At 37.1% G+C, this 19,700-nt stretch overlaps 1 protein-coding gene across 6 annotated transcripts in view; it reads left to right on the top strand.

Moving 5' to 3' along the window:
- The window catches only part of ROBO2 (roundabout guidance receptor 2), a 445,348-nt gene that overhangs the window by 350,234 nt on the left and 75,414 nt on the right, over positions 1 to 19,700 (top strand). For all 6 annotated transcript variants that reach the window (XM_083855698.1, XM_083855697.1, XM_083855695.1 and 3 more), the window contains 5 exons: positions 2,949 to 3,154; positions 7,444 to 7,525; positions 8,155 to 8,320; positions 10,005 to 10,171; positions 13,958 to 14,079. In XM_083855698.1, coding sequence (XP_083711824.1) covers positions 2,949 to 3,154; positions 7,444 to 7,525; positions 8,155 to 8,320; positions 10,005 to 10,171; positions 13,958 to 14,079 — 743 coding nt within the window. The remainder of the gene's footprint in view (positions 1 to 2,948; positions 3,155 to 7,443; positions 7,526 to 8,154; positions 8,321 to 10,004; positions 10,172 to 13,957; positions 14,080 to 19,700) is intronic.

Genomic DNA, 19,700 nt, shown 5'->3' with positions numbered 1-19,700 from the left:
TTGTAAGCACACAAAATGTTTTTGTGGAACAGATATAGAAGTTTCCAGCTAGGAGAAAATTATGTAAATAAAAAGAAACAAATTAATTAAAATGTTTTAAAAGCAACTAACAATCCCTACACCATGTTGTGGCTATTTTGCACTAGCCCTCTGTTCTTCATAATGCTTCTGATATATATATAATTTTAAACTCTAACCAAGTTTTGGATCCTTACTAAAGAGGACCTAAGTGGTAGGAATGCAAGCACACACATGTTCTAGAGAAGATTTACAAGTCATAGTTGTGAAGACAATACAGCTGTTCACAGATCAGTGGAACCTCTAAGTGTTCATTTAACCTTTAGCCTTAGTGTCATGGAAACCTGTAGTGGTCTTTCACCCATAACACCCTTGAAAATGAAGATTCCTTCTGGCCAGGAGGCTTTCAATTACACTATTGATCAGAGCTATTTAAAGGATTATGAGCTCCTCATTTGGGCTGTAAAAAAATCTAATTACATGCTGAAGAACAATATCTTTAGTAGATTTTGAAAATACCTACATTACTACACATTTGAAAGACACTTAGATGAAGCAAATAACTGTAATGGAATAGCTAGCAACTTAAATAGTTATTCCTTAATTTTTAGCTGCCTAGAATACTGGGATTTGCTGGTTTGCATTAAATCTAAAGGATAACTTAAACACAGCTAAGTTTTGATTTGAATATACTCACACTGCAGCTACCCTCATAGTACATGTGAGCTGAGATCAATTTTTATTTTGCCAAATGGCTGAACTATGTAGTCATAAGAAACCTTAATGAGATTAAATATTTTGTACCAAGGTGAAAATGCATTATATTTTTCTTGCTATATAGTGTTTCCTGTCCTGTCTCTTAAGTTCAGTGGGTGATATTACAGAATTTCCAAAACAGCTTTCACATCCTGGTGTTAAGAAATAATCTGCATTGGCTTTCTATTTTTGGTTTCAATTTCAATCGCTGTGATGAGCTCACGCTCCAAGATGTGATTCTGACAATATTAATGATTCTGATCTTTGTGGAACTTGTTATTAACAAAAGGTAGGTAGTATTTTTGCAATATTAAAATTTCAGAAGCAATTATTTTAGGCATAAAATGCGCAACTAACATATCCCTGATATGTTTTATTTATTAAATAGCATGATGAAAGCACTTTGGATCTATTGAAAGTTCCAGAGGTTTGCATCTCAAACAACTCAAATACAACAGAAGCTGTATTGCTTCATAATAATTTGTTTTCACTTCATTGTTAGGGTCAGGTGTTGTGTATGGACTATAATAAACAGATTCTCAGCTAGAATAAATGATTCAAACTCAGTTGATATCAACAGATGCAGGCTAACTTGCACCAGTTTAGAAGTTAATCCTGCCTGCTACAATATTTAATACCAGTCACACAATTGTTTAATTGTTCAAAATTTAAAACAACAGCAGTATGGCTAGTAAATATATAAAGGTACATTAAAAGAGAAAAGAATTCTCAGTTCTGACTTTTTGCAGCAGTCCTAGCCTTGGATATATTCAAGTATTTCCCATTCAGTTTGTATAAACACATTCTTTAGAAACAAAGGTTTTATTTTGTTGTTTAACAGATGGCTCAGAGAAAAGATTCAACAACAGAATTATTTGGGATAAAATGATCTTTCAAGAAAAATGATCATGAGCATTTCATCTCATCTTCAAGATATCCCACTGGTCATGGAATGAGGCTTATAGGCAGCCATGCACTCTCTCACTGGTTGCAGGGTCTTTTATTAAGTATTGCAAGCATGCAGATGTAAATTATCAGGGGGAAAAAATAGGACTTCATGGTTTTAAAAGGTGATGAAATTATTTGATAAGTAAGCTGTTAAATGGTGTGATTGAGTTTGAGCTTTTCTCTGCTGGAAAGAACGTTTCCATCATTTAGATCACTCAGATTATGAAAATGTTTTGTAAAACTGTTAGATATTTTTGCTGGTGAAAAATTGCAAATAGAGTGGGAATGGGGGATGTGATTGGTACCCAGGCTAAAATAGCTTTAGTGTTTCACTTTTAACTCAATAAATTTTCTATTTTAGACCATAAATTGGGCAAGCAGTTAAACACATTTTGGTGTGACATCAAAGGTGTGTTTTAAGTGCTTTCCCAAATTGGAAGAAAAAGAGTGATGCACTTCAATTCTTCTGTGAATCAAGATCTTAATTTTCACCCTGTTAACCAAATGATCCTCATGATCTTTGCTAACAGATATTGTTGTATCTCCATGTTACCTTGCAGTGGTGAAATATAACTCTTACTGAAAAACCACTTTTCAAATATGCCAACTAATTGATAACCTCTATCTATGGCTCCTCCAAAAATAATGTTTTTAGCCTTCTAGAGGCTGACTTCAAGCAGCTTCTTAAAACTTGTCCTGCTTGGTGGAATGATGCCTTGGAAGGCTGACCTGAAACAGAGACTGGACAGAGCTAGAGGATAAAGTAGCTATTTACTGAAAGGCCTTTAGGATCCACCTTGGGCAGGACAGGAGCCTGAGCAAGGCTGCACCCAGGGTCCACTAGAAATAGTCACACAAAAATGACTGACCGGTCATGAGGTCTTACATTTTTATCAGTTTTGGTCCATTTGCATATTGGGGTTTAATTGTCCAATTACAGCTTCAGGTTGTGAGGTCCCATCCTTCTTGTTCCTCCCTTCAATCCACCCTTGTTTGTGCTTTTGGGCCTGAAAGTTGTCCTTGGTGTCAGCAGGAAAAGGGTTTGTTTTGTCTCCCTGCTCTGTGAAGAGAGCTTAGCACTTAATATGAGGCTCAGAACTACATCCCTAGGCAGCACAGAATCTGCAAATATGAAAGCTAAAGCTTAAGGCATTCAGGATAGGGCTCACAGCAGCAGCAGAGGATGGTTAAAGGTGTGGATGTCAATGCCTGTGCCACTGTTTTAGTCTTGACAGATCGACCTCCGCCCATCATCCTCCAGGGCCCTGTCAACCAGACCCTGGCAGTGGATGGCACAGCTCTGCTCAAGTGCAAGGCCACGGGCGACCCCCTTCCTGTCATCAGCTGGCTCAAGGAAGGTTTTACCTTCCTGGGCAGGGACCCTCGGACATCCATCCAGGACCAGGGCACGCTCCAGATCAAAGCCCTGCGGGTGAGTAAAGGTGGAACAAGGAGCGCGGCGGATTCCGCGCGGCCAGCTTGGAGCTCTTGGTGTGGGTGCCTCAGGCAGCTCTGCCACCTTCCTGTTGTCTTCAAAATTGACTTGTCTTTTCTACTGTGCATTTCTCACCAAGTCGTTATCCATTCTTTGTGTAGGAGAGATAGGAACAAATTCCATGAGAATTCCCTAAAAACGGAATTGGTGTTTATAATCACATGCGTGTTGCAATAGAACACATGAGTTGGGGGTAGATATGAATATAAAGGAGCACTCCTTCCTTATCTTTTCATTGGTCTTACTCTGAAGCCATTGGCCTCTCTATCAAAACCTAGAGCAATTCCTTGGCAACACCTGATCATAATTTTCCAACTACTTGTGCTAGTACTTGGAAAGTGATCATTGCACATGATCTAGAGCTCATCAGGATTTGACCATGAGCTTTCTCCATCAGCAACTCATCAGTCCTGAGCTGGCTGATTTGTTTCCTGTGTTATGTTTCCTGTGTTATATTTCCAGTGTTACGTTTCCTGGAAATGTTCCACCAGGCTGCAAATGGGAAAAGACAACTAATACTGTAGCATACGTGCAGTCATATGCAGAGAGATTTCTATTAAAAATTAAATGCCTATTGTAATATTTACATTTTTACACATGAACTAGTGCAATATTCTATAATACTTCGAATAGGATATTGTAATATGTTTTTGATAAATATTGCATCGCAAATCTTTTCTTTGGCTTTTAATTTTTCCCTGTTCAAAAATAAACATTTGTTTGTGTGTGTTTGGACAAGCATGCATATGGAAAAAATAGTAAGTTAAAGGTACTTATTTGTCAAGAACTTGAAGATAATTTCAGAAACCATTTAATTTAGTCAGCAGAAATGTCTGCACTTAATTTTCCCATCCAAAAAAATGCTAATTAACATAGTACTAATGACAAGAAATAAAGAGCAGTTTTATTTTCCGATACCATCTCATCAGTGATCGTAGATGAATTGTGAACTTCCTTGGAACAAAATAGAATTTATTAAAAAAATTATGCTGGCTTGCCTTGAGTAAACAATTTGTCGTTGCTCCCTGGGCTGAAGGCAGGTTTAGGCCATGAAGGTTAATGCATTTTTCCTGTAGAGATGGATTAAAGAGTGCGCTTGAATAGTCAAGATTCCCCAGTAGTGTTAGAAAGCAGCAATTAAAGGTGGAAGCTTAGTGATTTCAAACAAACTTTCAGACATTGATGATGGGCTTCTGTGGAGTGTCCACGAGGCAGAAGCTCTTGGGATACCTGTCTGCATGCTGCTATGCAAACAATGAAATTGGTTCTGAATCGTGCCAGCGCATTAATCTCACTGTTAGAGGCTGTGTCAGTAAACTAAAGGAAAATAAAATAGCTTGCAAGAGGGGACGAAAACAGTATTTGTAGTGAGCGTGGTTCTGAAAGACATGAGGCTTGTATTGATCCTTAAGTGGCTCATTCACTAGTAACCAATTTTCCTTAAAGGCTCAGAAAGAAATTTTTTAGAAACGCCTCTGTAGCAGTAATGTGCACTGTTTGTTTGACTCAGATTTAGGAACAAAAACTACACAGAACCATAAACACAATTTTTCTCCTGTGCCTGGCAAATTTTATGAATTAAACATGGGTTTAAATGAGGAATGTTTATTTTTTTGCTCAGCTCTACCTAAACAAGGACTAGCACCACTTCCTAAAGAAAAAGGGCCACAAAAATGTCCAAATATGCTTATATCCCCAAGTTTAAAATAAATTAATAATTGCCAATCACATTGCTCAGCCTTCTGGCTGAGGGTAGATTTAGATTAAGTATCAAGAAGAAATCTTCCCTGTGAGGCACTGGAACAGGTTTCCCAGAAAATTTGTGGATTCCCCATCCCTGTTTAAGGCCAGGTTGGATGGGACTTTGAGAAACAGTTTGGTTTAGTTGAGTGGAACTTTGAACAACCATAGCAGGGGAGTTGGAATGAGAGGATCCTTAAGGTTCCTTCCAACACAAACCATCCTCTGATCCTTTACTGCTGTATCTGTTACAGCACAATCAAATGATTCATGAGCCTGCAACAGTCACATGGGCCACAGTTGTAACATGAACATAGAGATTTTTCTGATCAGCCAATCTCTCAGTTGTCCTGAGGAAGAGAACTGAAAACTCACATATGTCACTCATTCAATACCCTTTCAGACAGGTCAACATTGATGGAAAATTCCTTTCTACTCTAGAAAGGTACTACACCAGGATTAGACACCTGCATTAACTAAGGAACAAAACTTTATTTTATTGAATAGTAACGATTTTTCTATTCACCTTCCTTGTTTGTTATTGTTGGTTTGTGTGGTGTTTTTTTTGGTTGGTTTTTTTTTGTGTTTTTTGTTTTTTTTTTTTCTGTTGTTGTTTTTTTTGTTGTTGTTGGGTTTTTTTTGTTTTTGTTTTTGTTTTTGTTTTTGTTTTTGTGGGTTTTTTTGTTTGTTTGTTTGGTTTTTTTTCCAAAAAAAAAGTAGTACAAAAGAAGTATAAATAATTGAATTACCAACACACTAAATCTGTATCTAATCCATTCACAGCCTGGAAGTTAGATAATTTGCCATAGCTTTCAAGAAACAGTGTAATTCCAGCTTGCTTTGTATGTTGTTTGCCTTCTGCAAGTTACTCTGTTGTGTACACCAAATACCTCATTGGGTATGCCATGCACCATCTGTCACACTAGTACACAAATGAAGTTGAGAACCATAGCCTTGAGAAATATTCCCCATTATCACCTAATGAAGAATTATGTATTTAATAAAATCTCAGAGGAAGCAAAATAAAACACTGCTTCAGAATGCTACAAGGCTCTCTCCTCTGGAAATTTTCTCCTTTAAAGAGTCTTTTTCATTTCTGTAGCAGCACTGCTATATTTTGAGTCTTTGGGCCATTGTCAGAGGGGTTTTCATTATTGCTTGTATTTCACACAAATAACCATCTCCTGAAATGCAAGTTATGCTCGTTCAGAAAATTGAGCTGGCATTGATGAGTTGCTTCCTCCCCTATGAATGGCACACTGCAGTCTCAATGTAGCTGAAGGAGAATAGCAGCACAATTCGTACATGACAAAACTAAAAATCAATTAAAATATATATCTACAAGTAATCTAAAGAACATCTTGCTCTTTTGCCTTGACATTCTTCTTGAACAGTGACATAAGGACATATGCTACAGTGCCAATCTGCATTTAACAGAAAACACATTACAATTCCTAAAGCTTCTTGGATGCAGTTGTCTTTCCATCAAGTCATGGGATGGTGAATAAAAGTCTTCTTAATCACTAGTCAGCACTCTCCCTTTTCTTCTTCTGCCTCCAGATTACCATGCTTTAATTATTGTGGAAGGAGAACCCCTCCATATGATTTGTGCTTTTGTGACTTTACCATTTTCCATCTATCCCTGTAGTCTTCACTAGTTCCCGACTCAGAAATCTTTATTTTAAATCTAAGTAGGAAATAGGAAAACCCTTGGCAAATTTGCTAGCAAGACAGTTTATACAGCGATGAGATTAATATTGGCAATCTAATTCAAAGCAGCTTACCCAAATAAATTTAAAATATTTGAACTGATAAGGGAATCACAATAATTTTATACAAATGTGGGGGGTTTTTGCTACCAAAGGGCCTTGCAAACCTGAGATAAAATTCCATGTGAAACAGAAGAAGGGTAAGCATGGTGTAGGATCTAATTTAATGATGCTCTTTGGAGGTTGTTTGGAAGACTGTCTGTGGAGGGAGAAACACTGTTAAGTTTCAGCAGCATTTGTACGTGGGGTGTATAGAAATTACTTAATTACTTCATAAGAGTTTAAGGTGATGTAACATCCTTCCTGGCACTGGAAATGGGACCTCTGTGTTCTCATGGGACAATGAATGCTGAGATTTTACCCTTTAAGAGATAATTGTTTTTATATTGTTACCTGATTTCACCTGCATTTGTTTTAACCAGTGCCAACATGAATACTGTCAAAAACATCCATTCTGGAGCATTTACAGTACTGGTACCATTAACAATATGAAAATTAGAATTAGTAAAGTATTACAAGCAGATAATCTTATTATAGTTTCTCTAAAGGCAAGCCACCATTAAATGATTGTTTGAAAATGTTTGGTGCCTTCTAGTCTGGTGTAAAATGTAGGCTAAGTCCTTCTTAGCAAGGAACATTTAGAAAAAGAAAATAAGATGATTCTCAGCTGATTCTAAAAGGTTGTTAAAGCTGCCCTTGTGCTCTTTTTGTGTCCAGCTCTCTGATACTGGGACTTACACTTGCGTTGCCACAAGTTCTAGTGGGGAGACGTCCTGGAGTGCTGTGCTGGAGGTGACAGGTGAGCAATGCCCAGGGATGTGGGCACATAAGGAAGGTGTGGGCCATGGGACAGCACTCTGAGACAAATCATCTCTTCTAGAACTTCTGGGCTAGGCATGGGGAAGTTTTGAGTGAGAAGGCTGTGTTCCTTCACGTTGCTATTGTTTTATAATGCCCATTGACATTGCAACAACTTTCATGTTTGTGTCCAGTGACTGCAGTATGCTTTAATTCTTCTAATAGGAGTATTAATAAAATGTGGATTTATCCAGTAATTGGCTTAGGCAAGAAAAGTCCAAAGTGAGTACTGCAGTCGATTTGGATACAGGAACTTTCTCAGCAATGGAGTTGTTAGTATTTTATGTACATTTGAGCAAGCTGGGCTTATTTGTTATTCTTTCTTTAATATATTTATATATACCCTTTTGAGTTTTGCATTTTTTTTTCTTTCATTATGTACTTAATGATGGCTCTTCACCCAAAATCACATGGTAGTAATGCAATTGTTGACTTAGTTCTTTGTAGATTAGGAACATCCATTATGTTGACATTGCAGATGTTTGCCATGTTTTTCATTTTAATCTTCTACTTTGATCAAATTGTATAACTGAGGATAAAAAGTAATCATTTTGTATTTGCCCTTCACAGAATCTGGTGGAGCAGCAGTCAGTAAAAATTATGATATAAATGACCTCCCTGGGCCACCATCCAAACCTCAGGTCACTGATGTCACTAAGAACAGTGTCACCCTGTCCTGGCAGCCAGGGACCCCTGGAAGCCTACCAGCTAGTGCATATATCATTGAGGCTTTTAGGTATGTGAATTGTACTACTTTTAAGCTCCTTTCTTTCTAATTTTGCTTAAGCCCTGATACCAGGGTTTTGTGGTGTTCTTTTGGACCCTACACATATCATCAGAAGCTCATTAAATGACTCAGCTCCATAGAAGGCGTTGATTCATATTCTTTACACTGATTTTTTTTTTTCCTTTTTTGGTAATTTATCACTTTTTTTCTAAATGATTAATTGGAGGACATCTGACTATTTCTTCAGGTCAACAGGAATATAACAGAACAATGCAGTGATTATTTGTCACCTTTCCCTTAACACTGGTGATCTGTGAGAGTCTCCAGTGGGAATGCTGCAGGTTTTTGGCTATCATAGTACAGATAAAATGGAAACAAATGGGTAATCCTGAAAACTCTCTGCAAACTTTAATTCTTGCTCTTGTTAAAGCAGTGCCTGTTAAGGTGTCAAAGTGCTTTAAATTTCTATTTTCTAGTGTTTTAGATAGATGAAAACTTCTAACTGAAAAGGCCAATATTGATAATTTAGGATTTTGTCCTGCAGTCTGAGGCTGTAAGGAATCCAGGTGCTCCCCTCCATAGAGCAGCAGTTACTGACTGTGTGGTACAAAAGAAGTCCTGGGCTCCAATTCAGCAAGTTTGTTTGAGCATGAGCCATACTCTGACATGTATCTCTGGAACACATTTCAAATTAAAATTCTGCACCTTCTTAAATGTGTTCCTTAATCCAGATATCAAAAAAAAATTACAAATACTTCAGTTCATCTCTAAGTTAAAATTCATACAAGAATTTTTCATAATCATATGTGTGTAAATTTTATCTCAAATGTTATGTGTGTAAAGAACAGTAGAGTTCTTTATTTTTATCTTTATTCAAATTTGCAGTTTGTTGGTTTTGTTCTAGAACTTTCTCTTTATGCACTATATGAATGAAGCGATTCAAACAGCATAAACCTTGCAGCTTTCCATTTGCTTTCCCCTTTTCACATATTTAAAGGTTTTTTTACTAATGCTATATAACAAAGCATAGTAAAATAAATTTTTCCCTTTAAACTTTTCTGATGTTTCACCCTAGATAAGCTTTAATGGATAACTTTTTCAAAAGCCAAACATTTTCAATAAAAGCTGTTTTAACAATCACATTTGAAATCTTTTCATATGGTGGATTGTAATCTAATTATAATAATGTAGAATTGAAAATGTAGTGGCAGAAAAAATATTCATGTAATTTCCTCCATTTCAAAGCATGTTTTCAAAATTGATTTTTAACTTTGAGTGTGAATTTAGTTCAAGGAGAATTACTTTTCTTCCAATGACAGTTTGTTAAATAGTTTACTTAGTGGTATAGAAAATTATTCTTCCAAGAGAACTTTCCTTTCTGTGGCTTTTGTTCAAGTGTAGCCTGTTTATCATTCAAATTTACTTTACAGCTTTCAACCCTTTCCTTTTGCAGGCATTTTAGAGCAACAGCAAAAAGTTTTACTTTTATTGCAAAGAGAAATACTTTTGACAGCTATGTGATGAATTTTAGCGTGTCTCGATGCGCTAACCGAAACCAATATTTTTAATTTCATCCCACTTTTACTACCTCTTTCTGCACTTAGAGTCAGTCCAGGATTATGTAAAAGGTCCTTTCACATGTTTATTTTTCTCTTGTATTAGTTTCTAATCTTCCACACTGTTTTCCTTGCAGTCAGTCTGTGAGCAACAGCTGGCAGACGGTGGCCAACCACGTGAAGAGCACCCTGTTCACCGTCAGAGGGCTGCGCCCCAACACCATCTACCTGTTCATGGTCAGAGCCATCAACTCGCAGGGCCTGAGTGACCCCAGCCCCATGTCAGACCCAGTCCGCACCCAGGGTAAGGGGCAGGGCCAAGGCTTTTGTGCCTGAGCTGAAATGGAAAGAAGGAACTGGGGGTTGACTGATAGGTCAGTCTGGGCCATTTGGCTTTAGCGCGTTCACTGAAGGAATCACGATTTGAGTTTGAACAATACAGATGGAAGTAGTCCAATGTTTGCTGCATCAGTCTTGGGCTTAGGAGAGAAAGGTTATGTTCTTAATCCTCTGTACAGTGTAGGCCTTTTGGTTTGCCCCTGATTTCTGTTGAAAGTAATGTGAGTTACCTAAGCTTTTCTGAAAAGCACTCTCCTCTCCTTGGTATCTTTCCACTCCATGTTCTTTCTTCCTCTCCATTACTAGGGATATACTATGATAATAAGTGTTTACAACAGGCAAGACACTGTGTTTAGAATTAGTTTTAAACAAAAGAAATGTACAACGTGTTGATTAATGTGAGCCAACATTGAGGCAGAGAATTCATGTAAATTGAGGCATTTGCATGCTAAGAATATATAGTTATACTGAGAAAGGCATGGGCCTTCTATTTATATACGTGCATTTCTGAATTCTTTGTATTAATCCATTAAACCAAGAGAGAAGGCTGAAGTGAAATCCCTCATTTGTAGGGTGGTGGTAGGATTGGAAGCCGTGATCCTCCATGGCTGCTGAATCAGCTACTGAAGTCTGTTCACTTTGCACAGAGCTCTAACTGAATGTAACTACCACAAACAAATTTCCCTTCACAGCATGGATTTTCTTTTTTTTTTTTTTTTTTTTTTGCTTTGACAAGACATTGCTTGAATACTTAATTCCGGAGTGTAGTTCAGTGTTGAAGGTATTGTAATACAGAAATTCATAATTATTTGAAATCATAATTTTTTGAATCTAAAGTAATAGCTCCTGTCACAGTTAATTTAAAATTAAATCCTCTGTCTCTGTTTATTGTTATTCAGAGACTTTTGTCCCTGAAGACCTGAAGGTGCCCATGGGAGAGCACACCCTGAGTCAGTCTCCAGCATGTTTGTTGTAAATTGTTTGTGTCTTTTGCTGGATGGAAGGAGATAAACAAGAGTAGGGTGGTATTTCTTTATCACATAACCCTCCAGCCTCCCTCATTCCAGCCCAGGCCTGAATAAATCTGTCCTGAATAGTTATACCCTCAAAATAGTAATTATGGCTGGAAGAGGAAAAACAGAGCTGCCTTCTCAAAAGCTGGAGCAGTAAGTTGTGCAGGGATTTCATGGCCTGACTATCCATGGAGTATCACAAGTTTCCTTCTTTCTTATTTTCCCATTATTATAGGGTGACTCACGCTTTTCATTGCAACAGCCTTTTAGTCTGCATAACTTACCACCTAACTAAAAAAATAACAACTTTGTTTGGCATTTGAGTGTCAAGTATAGACTTTTTATCTGACATACTGACAAGCAATTTGATTTCAGTAAAAACATGTCTTTTAATTAGCTACAGCATGTGTTGCAGCTTCCATTTCCAGAAGCTGTTTAGCAGTCAAGCACACTGAGACATGTACAGGATTTATGGCTTCTTTGCAAGCCTGCAGTTTAATAGAATTAAATCATAAAATCAATTGAAAATTAACATAATGTTTTGATGTGATTTCTAATTATGCCTGAATTCAATTCAGGCTCACAGAAGAAGCTGACACATGGTGGAAAGCCTATTCACAGTGACCATGGAGAAATAACAAAGCAGCTATAGCAGTGCTATATAATAGTCATTTGCAACAGGTGTCTGTAGTAGCTTTAATAGCTGAACATTTAATGAACATTAAATTTATTCAGTATAGCAAATACAAGTAATAAGATTTCATGTAAATTTTCACTGCAAGTAGAAAATCAGATACTGTCAAAAGGTTTACCTTATATGACTTATGTCAAATAAGGACGGAGAAATCAGTAACTACTGTAAAGAAGGAGTTGACTTCTTGATGGATTGTTAATAGAAGAAACCATATACTAAAAAAACTCTTCCAAAAATATATATATTCCTATCCTTGAAATCTAAATAATAATAAATAATAGTATACTCATTGAAAGCTGATAAAAGAGTTGTTAGAGAAAATATCTAACCAATTTAATTGTGATCAGGATGTAACTTCTTGCACCAGTTTTGTTTGAGTCATGAGTCTATTATTCCAATATTTTATCATACCCTTAGAGATAGATCAACTGCCTTTCCACCAGGAGCTTCCTGGATATATGAAAACGACATTACACTGGGAGCATCACACATGTTTTCAAGTGTACATACCAGAAAACTGAATTCCACATGTACATCTTGGCATTCACTTCTTACTGTTAGTAGTCCCTGTTATTCTGTTCCTTCTGGACACATGTGCCATCAAAATGATGAAATGCTGTTCATGCAAACTACTTTGTGGAAATGTCTTTTCCTCTGAGGGAATACACAGGGACTTTGTTGGCTGTATACCCCACCATAACTTAACCTAAAATGTAGCCATGGATAGCTGTAGATTTATTGTAGCAACAATCCTAGCTTTTTGTGGATAGAAGCATAAATGATCATCCTCTAGACCAGTCTGAGTTGCAGTTTTATTTTATAATATCTCTGTTTCTTGGCTGCTTCAAATAAACATAATTTGCTAGACAACCACCTTCACTGACACTCATATTTGGATTATATTCCCTTTGGAGATCCATGGACCCATTTTAATTTGGATATCAACAGAAGCCTGTAGCTATGTTTTTTATTGGTGACTCAGAACCCATATCAATCCAGAATTATGAATGTAAATTATTGATCATCAAAAACTACTTATTTCAAGATCTGGACATATATTATTAAAGTTGTTATATTTAAAGACTTCATTCTTAAGACAGCTATTATTTCTTTTAAATAGCATTTAGGAGAGAAAAAGAAATCATATGATGCCTATTCCCATATCTGAGTGCATCGGGAAACTCGTGTGTATGTAACTTTTTCACAAGGATATGATATTGATCCAAAAAATGAAGAAGTGTCTTTGACTGTTGAATCCTAACGGAAAACCAAGCAGAATTCAGAAATGCCTGGACAGGCATGACCATAATTTATCAGTCCTTTTTTGAATATCTCTATAATCAGATTTTGACTAGAAGAAGCAATTCCCCCAACACTTTGAAGGGCACATAATTTGAATAGAAAATTTTTGTGGTAGATTGTTTTTGTTTGCCTTTTACTAGATGAGAATCAGTTTGGCATCCTAAATTAAATCTTTTTTTTTCCTCATGTTTGCACTAGATTTCATTAGCTATGTCTATTAAGGGAAAATTTGCTTTGCAGGGCAAAAATGCTATTTTTAGTATTTGGTTTCTTGTGTGCATGGCATGTGGGGAGGGGAAGCTTAGTGAAAGTTTGGAAACATATAATGACTTAATGTCATGTGTGCTCTAGCAAAATAGAAAAAAACACTGTTCATTTTCTTCAATTATACTAACCAATTTGGTTCCAGACATCTGTGCAGCATTATTATTTTCTGAGTACTTTGGAACTAGTGAGCATTGCATCTCTTTCATCATTTACCAGAGCTGAGAAAACTTTGCCATCTAGTCAGAACACTCTTTTAAACATATTTATATCTCATGCTTTCCTAAGTGGCTAGAGATGTGTGGATTGTTTGCATTATTTGATATTTGTTTGTGTTTCACCCTTAGTGCTGTATTTTTTTTTTAAATGGTGCTATAAAGGATGTTCAAGTCAGGTCATTAGGCTTCTCAGTAACTTTTATTGATGCTATATATAGCTTTTCTCATTAAAGTGATGCTTTTATGTGTGTGCCTGGCAGATATCAGCCCCCCAGCACAAGGTGTGGATCACAGGCAGGTGCAGAAGGAGCTGGGAGATGTCATTGTACGGCTACACAATCCTGTTGTGCTGACACCCACGACAGTGCAAGTCACCTGGACGGTAAAGCTTCTGCTCTTGTTACCTTTACAGTACTTTCAGTCTGCTTATTCTGCCTATTTATTCCTTCAGTGGATAAACCTTCTGGTTTAACAGCCAGAAAAGATCCAGCCTTGACCCCAATGTGAGTGCTCTGACAATCTAACATAGAGCAGTGTGTGTGTATATATATATATGGCAATGAAATAGTCATTTTTTTTCTTTCAAGTCAGGCAGGTTCAATGTCTTCAGTCTTCTGCTTGAAGCAAGTGAGCTGTCTAGCTAGAAAAATATAAAAATGAATATGCTCGAAGGATAATTGATCCATGGATTCTTTACGCTGCGTGTCAAAAAATAATCAAAGTTAAATATCAACAAGAAATTGCTGTATGAAAAAGTACTTTCTGCTTCAAGTCATAGTGACCTCTGACAATACCCTATTATTTAGTGACCCAAAAATCTAAAATATCTTTCCTACAGAGCACTTGTAGTGAAGTCAGAAGCACATGGTGCTAGTGCCTGACACACTGTGTATCATCTGGTTTTCCAGCACAAGCCTTACCCACAATGAGTGGATATCCTTTCATTAGAGAAGACCAGAGTCTCTTGGGCAGTGCTTAACAACATTTCTATTTGAGGGGTCAAACTACTGGGTACAATTTCTAATATATTGTTTGGCTTTCAAATTGCTCCGTTTCCCTTCCTAAAGCTTGATGGAAAGGATTTGTAAGAGTGGGAGAGAATTCCCAGGGCACTGCACACCAGAAAAGAATTGCTTTGCTCTTGGGGCATCTGCCCAGAGGAAGAAAAGTCACGAGTGGAAGAGTGAGAGAAAAACTGCCCTGCACAACATCAAAACAGTTGTATTCTATAGGATAAATTCTGCTATAAAGGGGCATTCACAATGCTCAGGGTTTTTCTTCTACATGTCATATTGCTAAGAGCTTAATGTGTGGCAGGGGATTACACAAGAGGAGATAAGAAGTGTGGTGATAGATTGTGTATTATAAGGATTACTGTTGTTTTTGCACATCTCAGCCATTATTATGGGGGCTTATGCACCAGCCTTGTTCTGACAGATTTCAGCGGTCAGGGTACAGATTAGAATAAATAGAGAAACCCACAAAATTGTCTTTCATGGAAGATTATTTAGAGTATGTGTCACTGCATTTTGCCATCAATGATGTCAGCATGCAGCTTGGCTTTCTTAAAATGCTGCATGTTTCAGCTACAATTCCGCCAGAACAGGCTGACTAATCTTTGTGGCAAACCTTTTTGCCCAGGCAGATGGATCAGTAGTAGAAATGTTGGATGTTAGCAGAGAGTAATTGTAAACCTGGATCACATCCATGTAGTGCTCCTTCAAGTCCTCTTTTGGGTGTGACATCTGTCAGAAATACAGGTTCACAGGCTGGCCCATGCTTTAGCATATACTGCAAAAGGAATCTCCAATATAAACAGAATTCAGTTTTATACCATGTAACCAATGTCATTATATATTTTATATATATATATGTAAGTATGTATATATATATGTGTGTGTTTGTATGTGTATATGTATGTATGTGACATATATTCCTCTAAAAGAATTTCCTGGTGCCCCTACTGAATAAGTAGAGTGAAGAAATGGTAAAGACAAATTGTTGGAAATGCTACAGATTGGGAAGCAGCTTATTGGGAAGATCCCTCAAAGCAGTGACCCTGTGCCACCTGACAAGCACACAGACCTCAGTGCAGAGGCATTTTGGAATTGCCCAGGGGAAGAAAGACACAAAGAAAGATCTCTGAAGCAGCTAATTGGAAACTATCCAGCAACCAGAACAAAACCAATTAATTAACCATAGTCTCTAGGAAAAAAAAACACTCTATCCAGAGAATAAAGTCCACACTATTAACATGAAATGGATAGATAAAGTAGCTATCATACAAAAGGACAGAAGTGCCATGAGAGTCATAAGACTCTTTGTGCTGGCTTTATGCAGTTCAAAGGGTGAATGCCAAGGAATGTCCTTGGTTACTGTCTTTCTGGCATCCTGACTCAGAGCAAATTAACACCACTTTCTTCCCTCCTTTATGAGATTGTTTTGGTTTTGCTTTCTCTTTATTTCTTTCAAATTTGAGTTTGAATTTTCAGAAATGGTTCCCTGTGGCTGTGTTGCAATTTAAAAATATGCACAGACATATACACACTTATTTTGAAAAGAAGGTCAGACTTACAATGTCAGTGTTAAAATGTAAGAAGAGGAATGTCAAAAGTTAGGTTTTCATTGCCGCTTAAATTTATTCCTCTTGTGTATAGATATTAAAATATAGCTGTAATTATCTGGTCACATAGAGGATCTCTTCTTCATGGAGCTATTAAACATTTCTTTTTATCTTCTTTATTCTCTGTGTGGTGCCAGGTCTTATTAAATTCATACCATTGAAACCTTGCATTGAATAAAAAATTATTATTTTGTCTCACATGCTTGCTTATCTGTCATGCTCTCAACCGTAACATTTGTATGCTTCACAAATAATACTGAATTTAACATCACAATGATAAAAATGTGTCATTATCCCAACTTTACACATACAGAGGTGAGGTGCAGAGATAGTTATTGCTGAAGAGACTTGTGGAGGCAGATATGCCCACTGTTATCAAACATCTGATTTTAAGCCTTGGGCATGATTTATTTTTACTTTTATTAAAACATTTCACATTGCAAGAGCATATTCTGTACTCCAAGAGCGTTTTTAGCTGACCTCAGCTATGGGTCAGCACTTCTAGCCTCAGTGGGCATTAAACTGAAAGTTTCATTAGTGACCAAATATGAAATGTTCCCGAGCATTATAAAGAAGCCCTGAGGCACAAGCAGGAATCAAAAATCAGTTATTCAACATGGCAAAAATATTGCTGCTTTGAAGTCCTTACTGCCTTCTAAGAGGCTGCCAGGCAGAAGGATAACTTATTTACCTCTGTTTTTTAATTTGATGTAAATTTTAAATGAATGTACTTCACTGGAAGTTTCAAGAGCTACGTCCTTTAGACAGTCTTCCAGATTATTGTCCCCATTTGCCTTGTTCCTGTAGGACACATAACTGCTAGTGCAGTTTGAATTTCCAGGGACTCCTGTGAGTCCTTGCCAGGGAGCTCAGCACAGAGTGCAAGCTACTCTGCCCAGCTGGAGAATTGCTGTAGGTATTGCTGTGGGAGCAGAGGATTTCTTAGGATATTTTGGGACAGAAATTTGCATACTACAGAGCATATTGCAAAATGTGTTTAGGGTGCAGATTAGCAGGTTTCCCTGAAAGGAGCTTGTATCTGCAGCATAAGCTGCATTCTGAGTTTCTTGCCATCCTTTTAACAACCTGATAAGCATTGAACCCATCTTGTGTTCAGCTGTGGCATGTGCAGGGAAAATGAGCTTCCTGGTCTGCAGAAATGGTTTTGTAGATGCCTCCTGCACCACAGACTCATCATAAAAAGGGATGAGAAGGAACACACAGAACCAATTCTGCTTGTAGACCACATTAGATCAGTGCTGAGCTCCACCTACCCAGGAACTGCCCTCTCCTGCCTTTTAAGGAGCATCTGCATGTTCTGCCATGTCCTTTGAGGGAGCAAATGCGTCTTTCTGTCGGCCACTGTTACAGATTTTTTTAGCTGATATCACTGACTAGAAATACTCTCTGATCCCAGTATTCAACACAGAGAATTCCTGCAATTGCTGAAATCATGCTGAGTAATTTGTGTAAGGAAGTGGCAACCATTTACATTCTTTATCCTTTCATAAAGCCAGAGTGCATGTTTCTGCAGCTCTGCCTGTGTGTGAATGTGTACCAAACTTGGAGTTGCATATCTGAATTAATGTCTTTAATGCTAAGCATGTAAGGATATTTTTAGTAGTCTGCCCGTGGCATGACACATCATTACCACGGAAATGGAGAAAATTGTGCAGTCACAGTCACTTTGTGTTATATGTAACTGTGTGTGCAACTGTAGGTAGACATACAAATATATATGCACGTGTGTGTGTTTGTGTATATGTGAAATATACCTGTCCTACCCCTCACAAATATTTCTGGTTAATCCATTTAATTATCCAAGAGTAATTTTTTTTCATTAGTTTAAAAACCCTGAACAAAACAAAAAATCCACCTTTCTCAGTAAGTGAAGTGCCCTCTTGAGTTGTTTCCCAACATTTTGACCTTACAGAGGGCCCTGTTCATTCAGACTAGCTTTAATTGGGCATGAGAGATAGCTTTGTGTCGTCTTCTTGATACTGAATGTGACTGGATGTTTGTAGAAAACATTAAAAATGCATAATATTTTCTTTTGTAATATCCTCCCAGACTCTGAATGATTAAATCACTGACAATAATCTGATATCTGGGCTGATTACTCTGCCCTGCTGTAATCAAGCTACTAATTGAAAGCTTTGTGAAACTGAAGCAAGCTCCAAATCAAGCTAGTTTATAGCACCCATAAATGTGATAGCCTTCTACTACTACTGCTGCATTCTGCTTTCATATTCCTTCTATTGTTTAGTCTTTCAAGTGAAGATCTTAGAAGGAGGGAAAGATGTGTATGGACAATTTATATGGAAGTAGATAAAAAACTATGAGGGACTGAAAATTTGTATTCTTCAGATGTTCTCTAGGAGTCCAGCTCTTCTCAGTGAGTTGGGGGGTGGATTTGTGTTTGTGCCATGCTGTACAAAAACACTTTCCATACTGTGTTGTAGCAACACAATGCTGCTGTTCAGTCAAGTCAGTTCTGAATTTTCAGTTGTCTCCACTAGGCAGCAGTCAGTAGAGCTTAAAAATAGAGCAAAGACAAAATGGAAAGTTCTAACAAAGTTATGCCACCTTTCAGAGTAGCTTCTAACTCAGAAGTAAGGCAAGAATCAACTCAGGGTTTGATTATTAAACATCATAACTTTATATTGTAATTTAGGTTAAAAATCTGTACTACAAAATGGATGAATATTATTTTTGCTGAATTTTGTAGTAAACGTGAGGTTCATAAAGTCTTTATGATTTACTTAATCAAAGTCAAACATGGATAAAAACAGTTTACTCTGATTTACAGACTCCCTTCATCTGGAAACAGCTGCTTAATGTTCTTCTTAAAAACACAGCTTGATTCTTTCGGTATTAACAAGCTATTATTGTGAGTTATATCCCTCTTTCAGTGCATAAATTCACTTAAAGTGAATGCAGAGAAGTTTATAAAATGCAAGCTTAATGTTGTTGTAACATATGTTGCAAGGTTTTTAACAGTGACAGTTTTGATGAAAGACATTTCTGCCTTGCTTTCATAAATAAAGCTTTCTTCTTGCTTGCCTTGCTTTTTAATGTCTAAGAATCTGTGTCCCCTCTGAATGCCTCAATAAACTGTAACAAGATTATAGGAGGAGTGTAATAGAGCGTGGTTTGTGTTTTCAGCCTTAAATTCATTTATTCTTAAGAGAAGTCAAACAAATGTTTCTCTAATTCCAGAATATCTTTGAGCAGGCAAATTTACAAAAACATCAGAAATATCCTACTTGTTGAGTCTTAGTTATAACTCAGAATTACCAAACAGCCAGCTGTATAGTCTTGTTATTTGTGCTGCACTTTCTTTGCTCCTTATTTGGCAGCTACAGAAGCAGCTGGGTTTG

Source organism: Zosterops lateralis, assembly GCF_965231275.1.
Source record: "Zosterops lateralis genome assembly, chromosome: 2".
NCBI classification, from domain to species: Eukaryota; Metazoa; Chordata; class Aves; order Passeriformes; family Zosteropidae; genus Zosterops; species Zosterops lateralis.
The sequence above is the reverse complement of the archived record's forward strand: the minus strand, read 5'-3'. Positions and strand labels throughout refer to the sequence as shown.